The sequence below is a fragment of the Cherax quadricarinatus genome, chromosome 14, assembly GCF_038502225.1.
Source record: "Cherax quadricarinatus isolate ZL_2023a chromosome 14, ASM3850222v1, whole genome shotgun sequence".
NCBI classification, from domain to species: Eukaryota; Metazoa; Arthropoda; class Malacostraca; order Decapoda; family Parastacidae; genus Cherax; species Cherax quadricarinatus.
Window position 1 is genome coordinate 7,170,056 of NC_091305.1, and position 26,113 is coordinate 7,196,168.

General features: G+C 38.6%; 1 protein-coding gene across 2 annotated transcripts in view; it reads left to right on the plus strand.

The window, feature by feature from the left end:
- Positions 1–25,718, plus strand: part of LOC128695454 (uncharacterized) — a 64,233-nt gene extending 38,515 nt beyond the window's left edge. For both annotated transcript variants that reach the window (XM_070084820.1, XM_070084821.1), the window contains one exon: positions 25,370–25,718. In XM_070084820.1, the coding sequence (XP_069940921.1) occupies positions 25,370–25,555 (186 nt within the window). In that variant the 3' untranslated portion in view covers positions 25,556–25,718. The remainder of the gene's footprint in view (positions 1–25,369) is intronic.
- The last annotated feature ends 395 nt before the right edge of the window (positions 25,719–26,113 follow it).

Sequence of the window (26,113 nt, forward strand, 5' to 3'; positions counted from 1 at the left end):
CCTTTCTTCATCGACATTTAAAAAGTTCCTCAAAATGTTCCTGCCATTTACCCAATACCTCCAGCTCCCCATCTACTAACTCCCCTACTCTGTTTTTAACTGACAAATCCATTTGTTCCCTAGGATTTCTAAACTTGTGTATCTCCAAAAAATTTTCTTATTTTCAGCAAAATTTCTTGACAGTGCCTCTCCCACTCTATCATCTGCTCTCCTTTTGCACTCTCTCACCACTCTCTTCACTTTTCTTTTACTCTTATATACTCTGCTCTTCTTATAACACCTGTGCTTTGTAAAAACCTCTCATAAGCTACCTTTTTTCTCTTTTATCACACCCTTTACTTCATCATTCCATCAATCACTCCTCTTTCCTTTTGCACCCACCCTCCTTTAACAACAAACTTCTGCCCCATATTCTAATACTGCATTTTTAAAACTATTCCAACCCTCTTCAACCCCATCACTACTCATACTTGCACTAGCCAATCTTTCTGCCAATAGTTGCTTATATCTCACCCTAACTTCCTCCTCCCTTAGTTTATACACTTTCACCTCTCTCTTACTTGTTGTTGCCATTTTCCTCTTGTCCCATCTACCTCTTACTCTAACTGTAGCTGCAACTATATAATGATCCGATATATCAGTTGCCCCTCTATAAACGTGTACATCCTGCACACATACTATGTGCTTGGTATCTGCAGGCATGGGAAATCTGGAAAAACAGATGGGACGTGCAACTGTGACCACTCTACAAAATGCCGTGCCTATATGACAACAGGAAAATGGAAACTCACTTCCTGTAAGCTTTTTCACCCTGAAATGTGTCCCTCTTCAGTACAGGAAAGACTGTGCTATAACTTAAATTGCCAGGCACACCATCTAAAGGGGACAAAAAGATACAAAACATCCAGGCCATGGGAAAATCTGGGTAGCTACAGCCACTCAAGAGGGAGAGGTTTTTTAGTGTCAGGAAGGAAAAAAAACTGGCAGGAAATGGTGGAAATCGTACGCCAAATCCAGTCATTTCTGGAGTGGAACCACAGTCAATGGCCTCCACTCCAAACCAACAGATACAGATACTAGTGCCAGAAAAAAAAAGCCCCCCCCTCAGTACCACCAATACCACCAGTCCAATGACATTCTTCTTTGTAAATATACAGGGTCTAAAGCCAGCAACGAACAACAAAATACTTTTCATCCGTGGACTGCTTGCAGAGGCAAATGCAATGTTCGCGGCTTTCACAGAGACCCACATAAAGGATCACTTGGACAATGAAATATGGATCCCAGGTTACAACCTATACAGATGTGACAGAGTGAACAGGCAAAGGGGGGGGGGGGGGGTTGGCCTGTATATTGCAGAGGGGTTGGCCTGTATATTGCAGAGTCACTTGTTTGCACAGAACTGCTTAATGCCTCAAATGATGTAGTGGAAGTTTTAGCAGTAAAGATCGAGAACCGAAACCTAGTTATTGTGGTAGTCTACAAGCCTCCGGATGCAACATCCCAGCAATTCCAGGAACAGTTGTCAAAAATTGACCACTGTCTGGAAAATCTGCCGGCTCCTGCCCCCAACATCTTGCTCCTGGGGGATTTCAACTTGAGGCACCTAAAATGGAGGAATATAGCAAATAATGTTGTTGCAGTGATAACACCAGGAGGCAGCTCTGACGAGAACTCACACTCGCACGCGCTTTTAAATCTCTGCACAAAATTCAACTTAAACCAGCAAATAATAGAGCCTACTAGACTGGAGAATACACTAGATCTCATCTTCACTAACAGTGATCATCTAATACGAAATGTCACCATATCAAAAACAATATACTACTCAGATCACAACATAATCAAGGTTCAGACATGTATGCGCGGAGCCCCAGACCGACAAAATGAGATTAGTCACGAGGGAGCCTTCACCAAATTCAACTTCAATAACAAGAACATAAAGTGGGACCAAGTAAAGAAAGTCCTAATGGATATAAGCTGGGAAGATAGACTAAGCAACACAGACCCCAACTTATGCATAGAACAGATTAACTCAGTGGCACTTGATGTATGCTCAAGGCTTCTTCCTTTAAGAAAAAGGAGGAGTAGATGTAAAATAGAAAGAGACAGGCACTCCCTTTACAGGCGACGGAAAAGAATAACAGAGCGGCTAAAGGAGGCCAATATATCTGAAATGCGTAGGGAGTCACTGGTCAGAGAAATAGCAAACATTGAACTTAAGCTAAAGGAATCTTATAGGAGTCAGGAATTGTGGGAAGAACTAAAAGCCATAAATGAAATCGAAAGAAACCCAGATTATTTTTTTTATTATGCCAAATCAAAGTTGAGAAGAGCATTCAGTATTAGGCCCCTACTGAAACAAGATGGTTCCTACACAGTTGACAGCAAGGAAATGAGTGAGCTACTCAAGTCCCAATATGACTCAGTTTTTAGCAAGCCGCTAACCAAACTGAGAGTCGAAGATCAAAATGAATTTTTTATGAGAGAGCCACAGAATTTGGCTAACACAAGCCTATCTGATGTTATCCTGATGCCAAATGACTTTGAACAGGCGATAAATGACATGCCCATGCACTCTGCCACAGGGCCAGACTCATGGAATTCCGTGTTCATCAAGAACTGCAGGAAACCCCTATCACGAGCTTTTACCATCCTATGGAGAGGGAGCATGGACACGGGGGTCGTCCCACAGTTAATAAAACAACAGACATAGCCCCACTCCACAAAGGGGGCAGTAAAGCAATAGCAAAGAACTACAGACCGATAGCACTAACATCCCATATCATAAAAATCTTTGAAAGGGTACTAAGAAGCAAGATCACCACCCATCTAGATGCCCATCAATTACACAACCCAGGGCAACATGGGTTTAGAGCAGGTCGCTCCTGTCTCAGCTACTGGATCACTACGACAAGGTCCTAGATGCACTACAAGACAAAAAGAATGCAGATGTAATATATACTGACTTTATAAAAGCCTTTGACAAGTGTGACCATGCCTAATAGCGCACAAAATGTGTGCTAAAGGAATAACTGGAAAAGTTGGTAGATGGATCTATAATTTCCTCACAAACAAAACACAAAGAGTAGTAGCCAACAGAGTAAAATCTGAGGCGGCTACGGTGAAAAGCCCTGTTCCACAAGGCACAGTACTCGCTCCCATCTTGTTTCTCATCCTCATATCTGACATAGACAAGGATGTCAGCCACAGCACCGTGTCTTCCTTTGCAGATGACACCCAAATCTGCATGAGAGTGTCTTCCATTGCAGACACTGCAAGGCTCCAGGCAGACATCAACCAGATCTTTCAGTGGGCTGCAGAAAACAATATGAAGTTCAATGATGAGAAATTTCAATTATTCCGATATGGTAAACATGAGGAAATTAAAACTTCATCAGAGTACAAAACAAATTCCTTCCACAAAATAGAGTGAAAAACCAATGTCAAAGACCTGGGAGTGATCATGTCGGAGGATCTCATCTTCAAGGACCATAACATTGTATCAATTGCATCTGCTAGAAAAATGCCAAGGCCATGATGACACTCTTCAGGTCACTTGTTCTATCTAGGCTGTAATATTGCTGCACACTACCAGCACCTTTCAAGGCAGGTGAAATTGCTGACCTAGAAAATGTACAGAGAACCTTCACGGCGCGCATAACGGAGATAAAACACCTCAATTACTGGGAGCGCTTGAAGTTCATGAACCTGTACTCCCTGGAATGCAGGCAGGAGAGATACATGATTATATACACCTGGAAAATCCTAGAGGAACTAGTACCAAACTTGCAAACAAAAATCACTCCCTACGAAAGCAAAAGACTCGGCAGACGATGCAACATCCCCCCAGTGAAAAGCAGGGGTGTCACTAGCACGTTAAGAGACAATACAATAAGTGTCCGGCGCCCAAGACTGTTCAACTGCCTCCCAGCATACATAAGGGATTACCAATAGACCCCTGGCTGTCTTCAAGCAGGCACTGGACAAGCACCTAAAGTCGGTACCTGACCAGCCGGGCTGTGGCTCGTACGTTGGATTGCGTGCAGCCAGCAGTAACAGCCTGGTTGATCATGCTCTGATCCACCAGTAGGCCTGGTCACAGACCGGGCCGCGGGGACGTTGACCCCTGGAACTGTCTCCAGGTAAACTCCAGGAGTATACCTGGTAAAGTGTATGGTAGAGACATTATTGAAAGAATTATGAGTAAGACAGAAAGTAGGATAGCAGATGAACAAGGAAGCTTTAGAAAAGGTAGGGGATGTGTAGACCAAGTGTTTACAGTGAAACATATAGGTGAACAGTATTTAGAGAGGGGTAAAGAGGTTTTTGTGGCATTTATGGATTTGAAAAAGACAAATGACAGGGTGGATAGGGGGGCAATGTGGCAGATGTTGCAGGTGTATGGTATAGGAGGTAGGTTACTGAAAGCAGTGAAGAGTTTTTATGAGGACAGTGAGGCTCAGGTTAGAGTATGTAGGAGATAGGGGAGTTATTTCCCAGTAAAAGTAGGCCTTAGACAAGGATGTGTTATGTCACCATGGTCGTTCAATATATTTATAGATGGGGTTGTAAGAGAAGTGAATGCTAGGGTCTTGGCAAGAGGTGTGGAGTTAAAAGACAAAGAATCAAACACAAAATGGGAGTTGTCACACTTGCTCTTTGCTGATGACACTGTGCTTTTGGGAGATTCTGAAGAGAAGTTGCAGAGTTTGGTGGATAAATTTGGTAGGGCATATAAAAGAAGAAAATTGAAAGTGAATACAGGAAAGAGTAAGGTTATGAGGATAACAAAAAGATTAGGTGATGAAAGATTGGATATCAGATTGGAGGGAGAGAGTATGGAGGAGATGAATGTATTCAGATATTTAGGAGTGGACGTGTCAGCAGATGGGTCTATGAAGGGTGAGGTGAATCACAGAATTGATGAGGGAAAAAGGGTGAGTGGTGCACTTAGGAGCCTTTGGAGACAAAGAACTTTGTCCGTGGAAGCAAAGAGGGGAATGTATGAGAGTATAGTTGTACCAACACTCTTGTATGGGTGTGAAGCATGGGTGATGAATGTTGCAACGAGGAGAAGGCTGGAGGCAGTGGAGATGTCATGTCTGAGGGCAATGTGTGGTGTGAATATAATGCAGAGAATTCGTAGTTTGGAAATTAGGAGAAGGTGTGAGATTACCAAAACTATTATCCAGAGGGGTGAGGAGGGGTTGTTGAGGTGGTTCAGACATGTAGAGAGAATGCAACAAAACAGAATGACTTTAAGAGTGTATAAATCTGTAGTGGAGGGAAGGCAGGGTAGGGGTCAGCCTAGGAAGGATTGGAGGGAAGGGGTAAAGGAGGTTTTGTGTGCGAGGGGCTTGGACTTCCAGCAGGCATGCATCAGCGTATTTGATAGGAGTGAATAGAGACAAATGGTTTTTAATACTTGACATGCTGTTGGAGTGTGAGCAAAGTAACATTTATGAAGGGATTCAGGGAAACTGGCAGGCTGGACTTAGAGTCCTGGAGATGGGAAGTACAATGTCTACACTGAAGGAGGGGTGTTAATGTTGCAGTTTTATAACTGTAGTTTAAAGCACCCCTCTGGCAAGACAGTGATGGAGTGAATAATGATGAAAGTTTTTCTTTTTTCGGCCACCCTGCCTTGGTGGGAATCAGCCAATGTGTTAATAAAAACAAATAAAAAATGGCTAAAATAGGGTTACATTTCTAGGGCCTAAAAAAAATCATATTTTCTGAAAAAAATAAAGTTCTATGGCTAAAATAGGGTTACATTCTTAGGGCCTAAAAAAAATCTTATTTTATCATAAACAATAAAGCTTTTGACACCTTACGTTGTTGATGTCATTGCTTGTTGATCTAGAAATATATGGTATGTTATGTACCCATATCGTGATTAAAAACTTAGTTACTAAACAAATAAACTTGAGGCCTGAGGGAAGTTAGTATTTGGTTCAGTGTATACTCATTGCTTGCCAGAAAAAAGGGCATAGTGCTCTATCCAGAGAGAATGGGGAAGGCTAATATGCCACCAGTGACATAAATTTCATGTGTAATCTTAACATTATAAAATATGCAAAAAAAGGAACAGCAAAGAATATTACTCTACATTAACTTCTTTGTTTCTATTTCTTGTTGATGTTGAGATGTTTGGAGGCAGTTATGTAGCTCAGTTGAGCAATAGCCTGCTGTGGATCATGTGTTTTATTAGCTGACACTGCTCATACATTTCACCATACAACTTCCTTGTTCATAATAATGACAAGACTTTAATAATATCTTTAATTCCTTGTTATCTCGCTTGTTGATAAAGAAGTATTTGGAGATGTTTATGTGATTGTTGAGCAGTAGACAGCTGTAAATTTTAAATTTGTTTTATCAGCTGATGGCTGTGGGTCTGTTGTCTGTTGAGGTTAAGAGGGCCACTACATCATATGCTTTTTTGAGTCAGAGCCAGCAACTGGCTTTCTTCACATCATATAAATCTTTGAATAGATCAATTTTCATGCCTGAGTGAACATTTAAAAAAATTATAGCATGCTATTCAAGTTTTATGGCATGTTATCACAAAAAATTATTGTTTAAATGCCTTTTATTCAAGTCTCTCACTCCTTTGAATTTAGTTCTTAACCTGATTCTATCATTATAATTCAAGAGTTTACTACACTTGTTTAACTCTGTCTTTCACACTTCATTCTATATTAAATGTAAGAAATTGTTTGTATGTGGAAAGATTATGCTTCGTTGGTGTTGGTTGCATGTTGAAACTCCTCAGTTATTTTTCTTTACTAAATTTACAAATTGTAATATACTTAAATGTTTTGAACTACCTCACTATTGTAAATCTGTTTAATCACTACAGTTACCTGACTTTAATATCAGTATTCTCCATAACCTGTGTCAATATAGAGTAAGAATTAGTATAAGTCTGCTCGAAATGTCTAGGCATGTTAGTGGCCTTCTTTGTAATTCATATTTTATAATATGTAAACCACAAAGTGTAATTAATATTCTATAATATGTCAACCCCTCATTGTAATATTTACAGAGAAATAAACATTTCAATTTCAATTTCAATCGAAAATTAATGATTGAATGGTGTAAAATACACTGGCTCTGTCTGATCGTGTTTGAATATTAATGTCATTGTAATCAGTATTTGCTTGTGTTTCTGAAGAAGTACCATTTTCCATGTCAAAGTCTTTTGAAGAAGAATCCCTCTTTGCCACGAGTAGAATCTCCAGTCTTAACAGGTAAGTAATTATCTACACCTAAAGTCAGTTCCTGATCAGCCGGGCTGTGGCTCGTACGTTGGTTTGCGTGCAGCCAGCAGCAACAGCCTGGTTGATCAGGCGCTGATCCACCAGGAGGCCTGGTCACAGACCGGGCCGTGGGGGCGTTGACCCCCGAAACTCTCTCCAGTTAAACTCCAGGTAACCCCCACTGATCCATACAACACTTGATACATCAATCTCTGGAAGATATTTATAAAATAAAAATACACTCATGCCTGAAGTATGAAAGATAAATAATAGTGTTTAAAAATATACATTTTGTCTGCAGGATTCTAAGTTTCATTGGTACAATTATTATACACTGTATGTAAGGTATGACAGGAATGTGATGTCACTGAAGTGATGTCACATTCCTTGCACTATAGAGAATTCTTGAACTTCCCAGAGCACACATACCTCATGCAACAAGAGCTAGGTGCATGTATACTGACCTAACAGTAGTCATATGGAACTGCAAAGGAAGGAAGGAATTTCACCATGCTATCCAGCACAGGTTATGTATTAAGAATCAAAGAGGCCACAGTTTTAAAATGACAAAGTAAAATGCAAAATGCAGGAAAAACAATTAAAATTACTTTTTTTAAGGAGTGGTGAATGGCTGGAATTGCTTTATAGGGGTTAGGCCCCTAGCTCTGTGGTTTTTATATGTATTGGTAATGTTGCCAATAGCATAAGTAAGGTGTACTAAAATCACTTAGAATTTAAAATGTGTGGAATAAGTTGGTGTGACATTAAATATAGCTCTACTCTTATAGTTACACATAGGTAATTGCTAAATACATAGTGTTGTATTGGAAGTTTTCAACAGATATCTGCGCATGCTCATCATGACAAACAATTTGTCCATTTGTATGGTCTGGCCTATGTGTATTGACATTCTCCTAGTAATGCCTTTCACAAGTTATGATTTATGTTAGGGATTTTGTATGCCAGATGGATTAAAAAAAAAGAAATTGAATGAATCCATCTGTCTTTTAACCCTGCCAGTGCATGCTTGCATATATTATCTCATGCTCTGCATGTAGGTAGGCATTTTTTAGCACCACATAACTTTCAAAGATGGAACTCAACAATGCAACACAGAAGGACCATTATGTAGGTGCAAACAGGCAAACCTTAGGAGAGTTACTGGTATTTATGTTGTTACTGATTGATATCATAACAAGTATTTTCTGATCATGCTGAACCTTTGGTCTGTACCTGTGACCAATTAAAATTTCCTAGCACTAGGTAGGCAGTTGATGATGTGCAAGTTTAACCCTTTTGCTGTCCATCACGTAGAACTACGTCATTGAGCTCAGGATCCCTGATGTAGAACTATGCCTAAATTCTAGCCACTTTAAATTTGGCACGAGAGACCTGGTATGCCTACATATGAGAGAATGAGTCTGTGTGGTCAGTGTGCAGAGTATACAAAAAAATCAGAGCCCCCACAGTGCATTGTGGGACTGCCATATTTAGTACACTCTGTTCACTATGCTGTATGGTTGGCATGGTTGGAAAACCCTCATTCCCAGGCAAATTGAACATCTTTTTCAAGTGACAATTCTAACAATAAGGAATGTGGAACTGATGATGAGTTCTTTGGTTTCGAATATTTGATAATGGAAAGTGATGCTCAGGATGCCGGAAATATTGCTGAAAACCCTGATGACCCACAACCATTTACTTCTTGGGCTGGTCTGTCTGAAACACTTACACCTTTACCATGCCATAAGTGAAAGCTCATATTTTCCCATGGCCTCGGCTCAGATGTGAATAATGGTGATTGTGATGTAGATTTTGATTTCCTAGCTATCAGTGACCACTCAAGTAGTTATAGTGATGAACAATATTCACCTGTGAAACATCAATTTACATGGCACTGCATACAGTCTGGTTGTGTGCCATTTACTATCCCAAGGAGACAGACTATCCAACACCAGCAACAGACAGTGATAGTGACAATCAAACTGCATCATTTGGGATGGACTACAGACTGTTTGCAATGACACCACCACATGCGGTAGTAGGTGGTGATGTGATTGAGACGGCACCAGTGCCAGCCCAGGACAGGTTTCCCTGTCATATTTCATTGTTCTGGACGGGTTTCCTTTCATATTTCATTGTTCTGGACGGCTTTCCATCTCATATTTCACTGTTCTCGACGGGTTTCCCTGTCATATTTCATAGTTCTAGACGGGTTTCCCTCTCATGATTGAGACGGCACCAGTGCCAGCCCAGGCTGTGATTCATGGCCCTCGCTCAACATATCACCGACCTACAGCCGCTTCCACTACCCATACATGATTATATACACCTGGAAAATCCTAGAGGGACTAGTACCAAACTTGCACACGAAAATCACTCACTTCGAAAGCAAAAGACTTGGCAGACGATGCAACATCCCCCAATGAAAAGCAGGGGTGTCACTAGCACATTAAGAGACCATACAATAAGTGTCAGGGGCCCGAGACTGTTCAACTGCCTCCCAGCATACATAAGGGTGATTACCAACTGATCCCTGGCAGTCTTCAAGCTGGCACTGGACAAGCACCTAAAGTCAGTTCCTGACCAGCCGGGCTGTGGCTCGTATGTTGGTTTGTGTGCAGCCAGCAGTAACAGCCTGATTGATCAGGCTCTGATCCACCAGGAGACCTGGTCACAGACCGGGCCGTGGGGGTGTTGACCCCCGGAACTCTCTCCAGGTAAACTCCAGGTTAGTGTTGTGTGATTACAAAACAAGCCTGGTATTGGATATACATGTAATTGTGTACACAAGAAGCAAAACACTGAAAGATACCAGGTGATGTGGTGAGAACAATGATGGTACCATATCTTAGTAAGGGGCATACATTATGGATAGATAACTGGTATAAAAGTTCCTTACTAGTGATTTCCTGCATGTGAACATGACAGACATATGTGGTACAGTGCATGGAACACTTAAACACATGTCCAGGTTTAACAGGCACTGGTATCAGTGAGATGCAGGTGTTTTATGCCAATGACATCATGGCATTACAATAGCATGATAAACAAGATGTGACATTTTTAACATCAGTTCACCACAACAGAATAAAAGACACAGGAAGGGTGAATACACACACCCATGAACTCATTCTAAAACCTCTTGCAGTCAATAATTACACTGTCAATGTGCATTTGATGGACAAATGTGACAGGCAGTTTGGATTTGTTGACTGTGTTTGGAAGAGTTATAAGTGGTACATGAAACCCTTCTTACAATATGTACCAGATGAGGACTGGCAACAGACCAACCTATGCCCAGTTTTGTTTGTCAGTCATCAGGCAAATAATATACAAATAACTGGTCACAACACTTGTAGTACACTTGTGCCCCCGAGCTGTTCACCAGCTACTCTTTCGTTTGAGACATGGTAATCACTTCCTAATGACAATTCCTGCTACAGACAATTAGAAATGGGCTCAGAAGAGATATTATGTCTGTGCATATACACAACAAGATGCTCAGAAAAGCGTAGAGACACTCGTTTTACGAGTGATGAGTGTAAAACACTGCTGTGTATGTAGTAGTGTTTCAAAGAGTTTCACAGACTGCAACAGTTTTAGGAATATTCCCAGTGTGTGTATATATATATATATATATATATACTATATACATATATATAATATATATATATATCTTTCTTCTTTCTTTCAACACACCGGCCGTATCCCACCGAGGCGGGGTGGCCCAAAAGGAAAAACGAAAGTTTCTCCTTTTAAATTTAGTAATATATACAGGAGAAGGGGTTACTAGCCCCTTGCTCCCGGCAGTTTTAGTCGCCTCTTACGACATGCATGGCTTACAGAGGAAGAATTCTGTTCCACTTACAGGCCCCATGGAGATATATATATATATATATATATATATATATATATATATATATATATATATATATATATATATATATATATATATATGTGTATATGTGTGTGTATGTGTGTGTGTGTGTGTGTGTGTGTGTGTGTGTGTGTGTGTGTGTGTGTGTGTGTGTGTGTGTGTGTAAGGAGGAATGACATCTTATAGGAGTGAGGAAGAACCAGTTGTGAGTGTGAAGGAAGTGCATGGGGCAATGAGCAGAATGAAAGGGATTAAGGCAGCTGGGATTGATGGGATAAAGATAGAAATGTTAAAAGCAGATGGGGATATAGTTTTGGAGTGGTTAGTGTTTTTATTTAGTAAATGTATGGAAGAGGGTAAGGTACCTAGGGATTGACAGAGAGCATGCATAGTTCCTTTGTATAAAGGCAAAGGGGACAAAAGAAAGTGTAGAAATTATAGGGGAGTTAGTCTGTTGAGTATACCTGGTAAAATGTATGGTAGAGTTATTATTGATAGAATTATGAGTAAGACAGAGAGCAGGATAGCAGATGAATAAGGAGGCTTTAGGAAAGGTAGAGGGTGTGTGGACCAAGTGTTTGCAGTGAAAAACATAGGTGAACAACATTGAGATAAGGGTAAAGAGGTTTTTGTGGCATTTATGGATTTGGAAAAGGCATATGATAAGGTGGATAGGGGGGCAATGTGGCAGATGTTGCAAATGTATGGAATAGGAGGTTGGTTATTGAAAGCGGCGAAAAGTCTTTACGAGGATAGTAAGGCTCAGGTTAGAGTATGTAGGCAAGAGAGAGATTATTTCCCAGTAAAAGTAGGCTTTAGACAGGGATGTGTGATGTCACCATGGTTGTTCAATATATTTATAGATGGAGTAGTAAGAGAAGTGAATGCTCGGATGCTGTAAAGAGGTGTCAAGTTAAAAGATAAAGAATCTAACACAAAGTGGGAGTTGTCACATTTGTTCTTTGCTGATGACACTGTGCTTTTTGGGAGATTCTGAAGAGAAGTTGCAGAGGCTGGTTGATGAGTTTGGTAGGGTATGTAAAAGAAGGAAATTAAAAGTGAATATAGGAAAGAGTAAGGTGATGAGGATAAAAAAAAATACGTAATGGAAGATTGGATATCAGATTGGAGGGAGAGAGTATGGAGGAAGTGAACATGTTGAGATATTTAGAAGTGGATGTGTCAGCAGATGGGTCTTTGAAGGATGAGGTGAATCATAGAATTGATGAGGGAAAAAAGGTGAGTGGTGCACTGAAGAATCTGTGGAGACAAAAAACTTTATCCATGAAAGCAAGGAGGGGAATATATGAGAGTATAGTTATACCAATGCTCTTGTATGGGTGTGAATGTTGCAACAAGGAGAAGGCTGGAGGCAATGGAGATGTCATGTCCGAGGGCAATGTGTGATGCTGGAGGTTAACAATCCAGTAGAGATGTCATGTCCGAGGGCACTTACATAAATACACTTACAATGTGTGATGTAAATATAATGCAGAGAATCCATAATTTGGAGACTAGGAGGTGTGGGATTACCAAAACTATTATCCAGAGGGCTGATGAGGGGTTATTGAGATGGTTTGGACATGTAGAGAGGTTGGAACAAAATAGAATGACTTCAAGTAGTAAAGGGAAGGTGAGATAGGGGTCGGCCTAGAAAAGGTTGGAGGGAGGAGGTAAAGGAAGTTTTGTGTGCGATGGGCTTGAACTTCCACCAAGCGTGTGTCAGTGTGTTAGACAGGAGTGAATGGAGACAAATGGTTTTTAGGACTTGACATGCTGTTGGAGCATAAGCAAGGTAACATTTATGAAGGGATTCAGGGAAACTGGCAGGCTGGACTTGATTCCTGGAGATGGGAAGTACAGTGTCTGCATTCTCAAGGAGGGGTGTTAATGTTGCAATTTTATAACTGTAGTGTAAACATGCCTCTGGCAAGACAGTGATGGAGTGAGTGATGATGAAAGTTTTTCTTTTTTGGACCCCCCTGCCTTGGTGGGAAATGGCCGATGTGTTAATAAAAAAAGTAAATAATAACATGAAACATTTGCACTTGTGTTTGTTGTTGTTGTGTGAACAAGTTTCATAAACAGCATGTTGATGACACTTAGTGCAGGTATTGTGTTGCATGCAACAGGTGATATATGTACATTGTGCATTATATGGGTCTCATGGAGCACAAAGTTACTGGAAAATGTAAAAATGTAGAAAACCCCTGAGAAAAGTACAAAAAATATAACTGAAGAATGTGGAGTTTGCTGCAGTCACTGATATTGCTGTCTGAAGGTCATCAACCTTAAAGTGTACACTTCTATATTTTGGTAAGTACTGATGGGATTTTTTTTTATTACCACCAGGAAAATATATTCTTTTAATCTATAAGAAAAATATCTTTTTTTTTTTTTTTGATGTTTAGACATTGAGAGCAACTTTCATTTTGGGGGTCTGGACATTGAAAGGGTTAAAACTAAAAATACACTAGTGACTCATCAATAAATATGAATGAAATACAGTTACTGAGTAAATGATGAATATGTTAACTGTTTTGGGGTCACCCTACCTTGGTAAGAGACAGCCAGTGTTAAAAATAATTTTATGAGGCAAGATTTAAATTTAGGATTAATTCTTGCACAAATATTCTAATGGTAAACATAGTTGATTTACAAGAGAATGCAGTATTGTGAAAATGCAATAATTTTCTGTGTTTAGGTTGGGTTGAAGCACGTAGGAACTGCAACCTGTTTAAATTCCTCCTATTTCACCAGTATACTCTGTACATAATGTTTGTTTTTTAGGGTGATATGGCCCACACCAATATAAATAGGGAGTATTGCATCAGGACAACAGGATCAGATTTATCCCATAAGTCTAGGTGCATTTTTTCAAACCTTCTCATTCATTTAGATTTACTTCTCTATCTGTTTCTGTGTTTACAGAAAGCTGCTTGAATTTGTCAAACAATGCTTAATGCAAATGAAGCTTGAATGCAATGACCAGACTTCTGAGCATTTTTCAGTATAAACTTCAGGGACTTTGTACCCCTGAAGTCTATTCTGAAAAATGACTAATGACAAGATCAGATCTAGTGGCTAGAATAATGTGTTTTGAAGAATGAAAACATACATTTTTCTCTGCTTATTTTGATGAAAAGCAGGAAACTGCCAGCTCTCTATGACAGCTGCTGTGACTTTACATTACAAATGGAACTCTAATTAGTGTGATAGCTCTTATCGGCTTAGAAGTGGGAATCCACTTGAGCAGGGGATCCTAAGTTGGGTACATGAGTGAGTTATTATAATTTGTTGTTCTTTTAGTACTGTCACTGATTTATTAAGAAAAAATTATGTTCATTATTTTATAGGCAAATGTAGTTTCCAAATACTGAGAAAGTTTTGCTTTTGAAAAAAATATTTCAGTGTTAAACTTGCACAAAAGTGCTTTAAAGTACACTCTTATTGCAAAAATATTAAGAGTCCATGCATCAGGCATTGGCACCATAATGATGCCACTCTTCCTGACTGAGTGAGTGAGCATTGCTTGCACACAGTAGCATGTGAGTCTTGGTTGGACAGGTAGAAGTAGGATCACACTGGGCTAGCATCTCTTCTATACTTCATAAGTACACATTATGCATCAAGCTCACCAGTTTATGTATGAATAAACAAAGCTTTTGCAAGTTCTTTTTTTCTTTTAACACTATACATTGTTCTGTTTGTATGTCTTTAACCCTTTGAGGGTCAGAACCCCTATTCTCAAACTTGCTCTCAGGGTCAAAAAATTTAATAAAAAAAAATTTCTTGTGAAATGGCAGAAAATCTTTTTTCTGAAGGTAATAAAACAAAAAGTACCAAAGATGATGCAAAACTAACAAAATTACACTTTCGTAAATTTTTTTGTGTCACTGATATTTATGCATCAGCAATTTTGCCCACTTTGAGTCCAATTTTAGGCCAAATTCTTAGCTATTTTGCTAGTATACCTTCCATTTTATCGATTCAGTACAATAAACTACCTATTCAGTTATTTCAACTACCCAGTAAAGTTATCAGAAATTGGTAATTTGGCCAATTTTACACAAGATTCAAGAAATACCAATTTCAAAATAGGGCCCAGAATAAACAATGTGGACATTCCTGGCACTAAAACAATACAGTGGACCTCTGGTTTTTATACTTAATCCATTCCAAAAAGTCGGTCTAAATCCAAAACGTATGAAAACTGAATTAATGTTTCTCATAAGGAATATTGTAAATACAATTAATCCATTCCAGATACCCAAAAATATTAAAAAAAAATACATTTTTTAAAGAATAACTATAGTTTTACATACAGAAAACAATGAGAAATAAATATAAATGACTAATTTTAATGATAAATTAACATTACATACCATTATTGAAGACTAGTGTTGGTGTATTGAAGAAGGCGAGGAGAGGAGAGGGAGTTGAAGTTGTTTGGAAAGGGAATCCCTCTCCATAAATACTTTAGGTATCAAAGCCCTCTCTGGGGTTACTTCCCTTCTTTGTTTTTTACTGGCACTGGACCCCTGTCACACTAAAAATCTGTCCAGAGAGCTCTGTTTCTGGCATCTCTTTAAGATTTGCTTAAAATGGGACAAGATATTGTCACTGAGCATGTTGCAGATAAGCCTTGTATCAACTTTGTTAGGGTGATATTTTTCAATAAAAGTTTGCAACTCATTCCACTGTGCACACATGTCATTAATCACTGAAGAAGGCACCTTCTTCCCTCTCTCTTCCTCCTCCTCTGAAGCAATTTCCTCAGCTGAGGGATGAATCCTTCAGCCTCTACATACTCCTTAAATTCTTCAACGAATTCTTTGGCCGCACGTTTGTCTGAACTTGCAGCCTCACCATGCCTTACAACACTGTGTATGCCATTATACTTTTTGAATCTGTTGAAGCAGCCTTTGCTGGCCTTAAATTCACTAACAGCAGCACTTGTTCCAGGCATTTTCTTTACGATATCTGCATGCATGTGCCTTGCCTTTTCACAAATGATCGACTCCACAACACTATCTCCCACTAACTGTTTCTCGTTGATCCACACCAACAACAACTTCTCCACATCTTCACTTGTTTGGGATCTCTGTTTTGTTAGCATATTTACCCCTTTTGCAACTTTAGCTTCCTTGATTTCTACTTTCTTTGCCAGGATGGAACAGATTGTTTATTTCGACTTCCCATACATCGTGGCAAGCTCAGCTAAATGTATGCCATTTTTGTATTTTTCTACAATCTCTGTCTTGAATTCTATCATGTTTCTCACCTTCCTTACCATAGGGCTGGCACTAGAAACTTTTTTTGGGCCCATGGTGGCTTATTTCACATTTGCAATTAATAAACAGGCACAAAAATTGTGAAATGTTTCAGATGAATGCTCACTCAACCAGTGACAGAGCCAGATTGATGGCATCCTGGGCGAGCAGACACATCTGATATGTACAATTTATGGATTGAGGTATGAAATCCGGACCAAAATTTCACCCCAAAGAGTGCTCTAAATCTGAATTGTATGATATGCGGACCATATAAAAACCGGAATTCCACTGTATTTCCTCTGTTCATTAGTTATGTTCCAAGGCTTCTCCAATATTACACATGAATTCCTTTTAGAATTTTTATTCACACAATAAATAGAAAATTTACTGCTCAAATTCAAAATTCAAATTCAAATTTTTCTTTGCAAAGTTTACGATGTGTGACTGACATGTTATAAAGAGTCTATTTCCATGCATAGTTTACAATGTTTAAAAACAGTATTGATTTGTAAGTGCAAAGAAAGCCACTACAGACTATACGTACTTAATATGTACTAGATATATATGTACTAGATATACTCGAACAGTTATATAAGTGTACAGTGGACCCCCGCATAACGATATTAATCCGTTCCTGAGAGCTCATTGTTATGCGAAATTATCGTTATGCGAATGAATTTTCCCCATAAGAAATAATGGAAATCAAATTAATCTGTGCAAGACACCCAAAAGTATGAAAAAAAAAAAATTTACCACATGAAATATACATTTTCTTACACACAAAGAGAAGGATACATGCACAATAGTAGAGTAGTACATGCACAATATATATTGTGCATGTACTACTCTACTAAATGAAGAATAAATGACACTTACCTTTATTGAAGAAGCAGCAATGACTGATGAGACACTGTGTCCTGGGAGTGCCTTTTCCTCCTGAGTACTGTAGGTCCTGTTTGGCATTTTCTTCCAGAACAGGCCTTATCACACTGTGTATGCCACTACGATTCTTAAATCTCTCAAACCAACCTTTGCTGGCTTTAAATTCACCAATATGAGCACTAGTTCCAGGCATCTTTCCCTGTTCACCTGGGTGTTAGTCGACTGGTGTGGGTTGCATCCTGGGAGACAAGATTAAGGGCCCCAATGGAAATAAGTTAGACAGTCTTCGATGACAATGACTTTTTTGGGTTATCCTGGGTTGCTAACCCTCTGGGGTTAATTGTTTCTTGGTATTCTCAATAAGTCACACCAACAACGGTGCTACAGCAGCAGCAGCAGCAGCTGACAGTGCTACAGCAGCAGCAGCAGCAGCTGACAGTGCTACAGCAGCAGCAGACGGTGCTACAGCAGCAGCAGACGGTACTGCAGCAGCAGCAGCTGACGGTGGTACAGCAGCAGCAGCAGCTGATGGTGCTACAGCAGCAGCAGCAGCTGACAGTGCTACAGCAGCAACAGACAGTGCTACAGCAGCAGCAGACGGTACTACAGCAGCAGCAGCAGCTGACGGTGCTACAGCAGCAGCAGCAGCTGACAGTGCTACAGCAGCAGCAGCATCAGCAGTTGACCATGGTACCACAGTATTTCGATAATATTTCTCACCCTTTTTACCACAGGGTTGGCACTAGAAGCTTTCTTGGGGCCCATGGTCACTTATTTTGCAGATAAAATCACCAAAAACGCTGTAATAATACGAAATGTTCCGATTGTATGCTTGGATGTTACCGCGGAGGCTGGCTTGTAAACAATGCCACCGGCGGAACATGTGAGGCTGGCTCAGGCCGCACATTAGACGCGTCTCGGACGAATAGTGTTGAGCGGGTTTTTTAGCGCTATGCGAGGCAAAATTTTAGTGATAAAATGTATCGCTATGCGGATTTAACGTTATGTGATGCCAACGGTATGCGGGGGTCCACTGTATTTTTGTAAGTGCTTTTGCAAGTGTATTTTTAGGGGTCTGAAACAGACTAATCTAATTTACATTATTGCTTATGGGAACAAATTTGTTCAGTAATGGCACTCGAACAGCCTTCTGGAATGAATTAAGTTCGTAACTCGAGGTACTACTATAGTTGGTTCAAATTGAACATTGATTTTTTATATATCAACAGAGGTAGTTACAGTATTATATTTTAGCACATGGCAAACTTAATATTAACTTAAGATTAGTAAGGCAATAACAGATAATTATATGGACCTTTGATGAGTTATGGTGAATACAGTAATTAAAGGTTTAAAATTAGTTTATAAAATTTACATTGTTACAAACAGTGGTACAATTTGAATTATTTTACAATGTGGAAATATTACAATTGAACAATTTAAAAACAATTACAATTTGAAATTATTACAGTTTGGTACAATTCAAAACACTTGACAACAATTTACAATATGAGATTATTAAAATTTAGTATTATTTAATACAATGAAATCTAAGAACCTAATTTTGAGGTAATGAGTTTATGGTTGAGCAATCCTTAACGCAGTATACAGATACAAAGTTGAATTAAGTTTAAGTTGAGCGTTCATAAATTATTTAGAAGGTTTTTGTATAGCTTTTGGGTAACTGATAGGTATTGAGTATGGTTTGGCTGTTTAATTTTGGGTGATGAGGTGATTTCTAAGTCGAGCCTTAAATTGATTTGCAGGCAGGGGTCCTTTAGTGCATTCTGGCATTGAATTCCAGATCTTAGGGCCCTTTATGCACATAGCATTTTTGCATAGGGAGAGATGGACACGAGGGATATCGAGGAGTGATTTGTGTCTTGTATTATGGTTGTGTGTTCTGTTATAGTTATTAACCCATAAACAGTCCCAATGTATATATACGTTCACTACCCCAGTGCCCCGAATATTTTGAAAAATAAAAAAAAAAATTTTAATGAAAATAAAGGGCACATTTTTGTAAGTGTTATAGAATAAAAAAAATTAGGGTCAGTACTTAAAGAGATATAAGGCCAAGAAGTTGGCACTGGATGCTCACGTGACAGCAACATCGAGTCCTGCCGCGTGCAGAAGTGTTGCCGACACCTTTTTTTCTATTTTTCATATTTTATATAATTTTTATGTTCTGATAATTACAATTTATAGTAGTTCTTGTCATTTCATAACCAATCTTTGTTCTGATATTAGTATTAGGTACTGAAATTGTACTCAAATTGTCACAAACACACTGACAGGTGGACATTTACACCTGCCTTGGCTATTTACTATTGTCTTGGAATATATACAAAGTATTTATAGGTCCTAGCAATGTTTTGGATATGTGGAAGTATATAATAATAATAATACTAATAATAATAATAATAAGAAAATAATAATAATAATAATAATAATAATAATAATAATAATAATAATAATAATAAGTTCCCTTGAAGCATGAAAAACAAGCCTCAGTCCACCCCTGACAGCGATGTGATAAGATGAGATAACATTAAATAAGAGCTGACATTTGATGAGCATACGCAGGGTGTGGTGATAAGACTTGATAAGATAAGATTAGAGGTGACGTTTGATGAGTATCAGCCTCACTTTTGTTTTCGCTGGTACACAAACATGTCTGTCTGTCAAGCTCCTTGTCTATCTGTCTATCCATCTAGCTCTCTGTCTGAGAGAGAACCACAAGACTGCATCACGTTTACTCATATCTTCAAGCAGAGTATAACACTTCGTCTGGATTTTTGGGTTATCCTAGGTAATTTACACTATGTATACTTTGTATTTATGTGTACCTGTGAGACAGAGATAGACAGAGACAGATAGACAGAGATAGACAGAGACAGATAGAGACAGATAGACAGAGACAAAGACAGAGAAACAGACAGAGATAGACATAGACACAGACAAACCAACGGAGCCAGGCCGCCAGCAGCCGGCCAACCACGCAGCCAGGTGGCCAGCCAGCCAGCCAGCCGGCCAGGCAGCCAGGCGGCCAGCCAGCCAGGCAGCCAGCCAGCCGGCCGGCCAGCCGGCCGGCCAGCCGGCCAGCCGGCCAGCCAGCCAGCCAGCCAGCCAGCCAGCCAGCCCGCCCGCCCGCCCGCCCTAGAAACTGTGCATGTCTTCTTCAGTTTGTGTGCATTAAACTTAATATTTCATGTGGTAAATTTTTTTTTCCATACTTTTGGGTGTCTTGCATGGATTAATTTGATTTCCATTACTTCTCATGTGGAAAATTAATTTGCCTTTCGATAATTTTGGCATACGATGAGCTCTCAGGAACGGATTAATATCGAATACCAATGGTCCACTGTAGTGTTCTGTGTATGTAGTAGGCACAATAATAAGTGTGGATGTTTTGTATATTAAGCAAGTTAAGACTTGAAAAGCAGCAGAGTATGCTGTCTAGTGCTGAAGTTAGTAATCAATCGGACTGCAACTTTTTGTTGGGTTATTAAAGGTTTGAGGCAATTTGCTGTAGTTGAGCCCCATGCACATATACCATAGATAAGGTAAGGGTAAATGAGAGAATGGTACAGAGCAAGAAGAGCTGTTTGGGGTACATAGTACTGTATCTTTGAAATGATGCCTACTGTTTTGGAGACTTTCTTGGATATTTGCTGTATGTGTGTCTGAAATTTGAGACCACTAACTAGGACTAGGTAGAGACCTAGAAATTTGCCCTTTGTGTGTCTAGAAATGGGTGAATCATTTATCATTATGTTTAGCTGTACATTTAAAGCTCTGTTTACAAATAGCATGAAGTAGGTTTTGTCTGTATTGGGAGTAAGTTTGTTGGTAGTCATCGAAGTAGATATTGTTGTGGGATACTAAGTAGGAGTAGACTTCTTTGTGAATTAATTTTTTGAAGATTTTAGATAGAAGGGGCAGGTTTGATATAGGCCTATAGTTGTTCATTGCAGTTTGATCACCTTCTTTTAGGATCGGGGTAACTCTTGCTGTCTTGAATATGGATGGGAAGGTGGAAGATTCAATGGATTTGTTAAAGAGAGTCGCAATAATTGGTGACAATACATGAGAAGTTTTTTATACATAAGTGGTGGTAAGTTATTTAGGTCTCCTGTCTTGTTCTTTTGTGTTTTGATGATGAGTGAGATTTCAGTCGAGTTGGTAGGTGTTAAAAATAGAGTATTTGGGTAGTTGCCAGTGAGGTAGTTTTTTGGTTGAATGTTTGAGTTTGGGATTCTGCTTGCTAGCTTTTTTCCTACAGTTAAGAAGAAGACATTAAGTTTGTTGGCAGTATCAGTTGGTTGGAGGAGAGGTTCTTCTGGTTTCGTTAGGTTGATCATTCTGTTTTGTGACATCCTTTTAGATCCTAGAATTTCAGATAAGGCTTTCCAGGTCTTTTTCATATCACCTTTTATGTTATGTAATCTGTTTTCATAATACAATTTTTTTGACCTTATTAGGCTGGTTAGTATTGACGAGTAACGTTTAGCCAGATCTCTTGTTATTAGACCCATTCTCTACTGTTTTTCATATAGATGCTTTTTATCAATAGATTTGTGGATGCTGTTTGTAAGCCAGGGGCTGTTAAGTCTCTTTGCTGTGATCAGCTTAGTTTTTATAGAGCAATGCATGTTATAGAGGTTTTGTTTTTTTTGTAAAAAAATATTAACACATTCATCTAAATCAAGATTGGTAGCTCATTTTGCCAGTTGATGTTACTTATTGCTGTAATAAAGTTATTAACAGATGATGCAGACTAGTGCATTATTGTAATAATTGTACAAATAATGTCAGTGCATTCCTAAAAGCATATTAGACTGGACAGATGGGCACATCTTGGACAAGTGACATCATTTGTATACTCTGGAATACTAATTGCAAAAGTTGAACATTTTGGCTACTTTGAGCTCAATTTCAAGCTACTTTCAGTCCTGAAACCAATCAAAATCATCATCTCTATTTCTGTAATAAATCTTCCATTCTGTCAAATAAAACCAAGAAACCGAGAATACAGCCATAAAAACCATACAAAAATACACTGCAAAATCGCTGTTTTAAACCAAAAACACTGTTGGAGTTTTTCCTCATTATGCACTGAGTGCTGCAAATTTTTTTTTATATGGTGCACACTTACTGCATAGACCCATCCTGTCATATCCAGGCCTAAAGTTACCACTCACAGCTTATCTGAGTGAGCTGAGCTCATGGCACAAAACAATGGGACCAACCTGGGCTTCAAAGCCATAGTACAGCTGGACCCACCCCAAAAGGGTTAACTCACACTGTTTGTAGAATATTTTTTTTTTCACATCTCTGCATAGTGGTACTTGGTTGATAATACAAAACACCAACAGGCACATGATTGACAAAAGTTTGGGAAAATGGAAGGAGTCCTTAGTGGTAGGGGTAGGACTGATAGGTAGTGTTCCTAAAGTGTATCTCACCAGGCACAGAAAGAGTTTATTCTTCAAAATCTGGTATTATGTGCTACCAGTTTTCTTAAAGTTCTGTGTGATATATTCACTAATTTCAGAATTATGATTAATTGTTTCAAAACTTTCATGCCATTTTAAAGTATGATATATCATACCTAAGTCATTTAACCCTTAAACAGTCCAAACATATATATACGTTCACCTGCGCAGCGCCCCAGATATTTTGAGAAAAAAAAAAAATTTATAGGAAAAAAGAGCATGTGGTACCCAGGCATCCCCAATTTTTTTGATATGGCACACACTGAGTGTGCACACCCATTCTCTCATGTCTAGGCGACTCAGGCCTATCGTGCCAATGTTGAATGAATGACAAATGAAACGTATATATACGTTTGGGGCACTATGTGAGAGAACGTATATATATGTTTGGACCGTTTAAGGGTTAATAGTTGTGCAGAATAATTCTCCTTTATACTCATTATTTCTGGATTCAGAACAAAGAAACTGACAGAGTTTTCTTATAGCTTACCAGTTTTACATCTAATAAATTACCTGATATTTTCTAAAAAATTTGTTTTATCATTTTGCAATCAAATGAGCAAAGTAGTTTTTATTGGCTTGCAGTGAGAAAGTTATGAATGTATTGAAGTTTGCTTTAAGGAATACTTAAGGGAAAACAGCAGTATGAAAATTGGAATACAGAAAACTTAAAAAAAGCAAATGAGTTATTTTTCAATAATGGTACTATGAATTTTAAAATAATTTCCCAAGACAACCAGTTAACCAGTAATAAGAATACTCTCATGTTAAAGATCTATGAGAGAGAGACTACCTGTCACAAGGTGATGCTTCTAATAATGGTCCAGGGCTGCCAGTGCACCAAATTTACTTTTGAAAATATAAATTGTTTCATTATTTGGCGTACCATCATGATCAAATTTTATTTATTTCTCTCCAGTCAGTTAAGTTTAAAATCTTTAATTTGAACCTCACACCCACCCTGTGGGCATTTTCTTTTATTTCTCTGTACGTATTGTACAATGAGTTCTCTGCATACACCATGCCAGCATGCTTAAAAAGCTAGCGTGATTTTTTTTTGTTTGTTTTGAGCCCACTAAATCCTGCTTATCTTGTTCATGGCTATTGCTTTAACTTAAAAAAAAATTCATAGATAATGCTAAATATATACTATGATTTTCATCATTATCTACCTTAATTAGTTGAATTGTCCTTGAAACCAGTCACAGGTATTTCTTAGGAATTATTTTAAGACTATTGTGGCCATATAAGAATATAATATACCCATTTAAGAATCAAAAGTACAATATAAAAGAAGATTAATAAAATGAGTAAGTAGTATGAATACTTGTATATAGAGCATTTGCATAAATTTGTGTAAAGAGAATGTGTGTATATTTGTACAGTATTTGTATGTTTTGTTCTAATATTTAGTTTTTAGGTGTAAATACTTATAGAATATATGTGAATATTTTAATATTGCGTGTACAGTATTTTTGTTTTATTAGTATATTTTAACAGTTGGTTTTCATGCATGACAGAGCATCTTTAAGCACATGAATGTATTCTCTTGTACATACATACAAGTGAATGATTATCTTTCACATGTAGATTGCTTACATTTCATCGAGGGGATTATTTTGGATTTTTTGTAATAATATATGACGCTCTTTAAGATTTAATGAACATTAGTCTTGGAGTGATTTGTTGTGCTTTGTTCAGAGAATCTTTGAAAGTAGGTCAACCACAATTTTATATACATACGTATTTATTATTGGAAAAGGTTTCAAAGTTTGAGTTTTAGCAGTTACAATATTATAGTCCCTCAGTCTCACAATTTACCATGAAATACCTTTACATACCATACTGCTGTATTGCAGTGTAAGTGCTTTACATTTGCAGTGCTCTCCTCTTACTGCAATATGTATTAATGGTCACAGTATGTAAACTTTGACTTGCATTACATTGCTACAGTTTGTAGGCTGTGTAATCTAAAGTAACATGTAACAGTATATTGAGTTTATGTAACTCATTGTTACATGAAACAGAATGTGGGACTCTAGTGTTATGTGTAGCAATATGTAGAGTCCATATTTCTCATAGTGTTATATGTAACAGTATGAAGAGTATGTGTGACTCAGTGTTACATGTAATGCTGTATTCACCATGGGTGTCTTAGTCAACTGTGTTGCAGTATGTTATGTATGATTTGGAGTATGATACATGAGAAAGTGTTAAATGTATATATGACTCTCAGTGCAACATATCACAGCATGGTAGCTATGCCTTGCTCACACTGATTTCTCACATGCTGGTAGCCAGTGCTAGCTCACTAATAACAGTATAACATGAAAACCATTGATGGTTCATGTGTCCCATTATGGTTGTCATGGATGGTTAACAAAATAACATGCAACATAGCTTTATAGCCATGCCTGGGCCACAGCGTTACATGTAACAAAGCGTCAGAACTAATGCCAGACATAATGTTATAAGGTGCACGAGCTTGGATTGTTGACATGAAGTGTATTGGATTCGGACTTATATCTGTGACTAACTTGGGTCATGGCGGATGTGGTGCTGCTGCAGGCCCGGTGGCGTCGTAAGTGCCGCTCACCCCTGCAAGGTGCAGCCCTCGATCCTTGGGCACCCCGTCGGGAGGACTCCAGGGGCTCTGAGCCTGAATCCTGGGGCGACTTCAGATCCCTCACCGAAGCGCCCATCGCTAGACTAGAGTCGCTGGACGAGATGGAATCGTTGTCTGTGAGTTCCTGACAACGCAGCCCAAACCATGCACCACAGAAACCACTACCCCTCGCTCCTTTTCTGCCTGCTGTGCTGACACATCTACACATGCACTCGTATTCATGCACGTATTCAGTCATATGTATAACTTTCTTATACATCATTTAAAACTAATGTATTGATGCTATTACTATCTTATTATTTACTATCCTTATCATCAGTGATTGACAGTCATCTCACACACAGTACCCACTACCACACTGGCCTAATCAGTTTAAAAACCAAAATACTGTACATGGTCAAAATATAGGCAGATTGGCTGGTAGCATTTTTTCCACAGTCTTTATTTGATTTACAACCAAAACTTAAATTCCCAATTTACTTTTAATTATTTGGTATTTTCCTTAGCCTCCACTCCACCAAAATTTCCTCATTTGAACCATCACAAGCACATATTGACAGAAAAATTAAATTGTCAAGAGTTTTTAAAATTAGTGATATGTTCTTTTAGCATCAAAACCTGACTTTGTTAATATGAGGTATTATGGATAGTCTGGGGTAACTTTACATCTGAACAATTTTATGCAG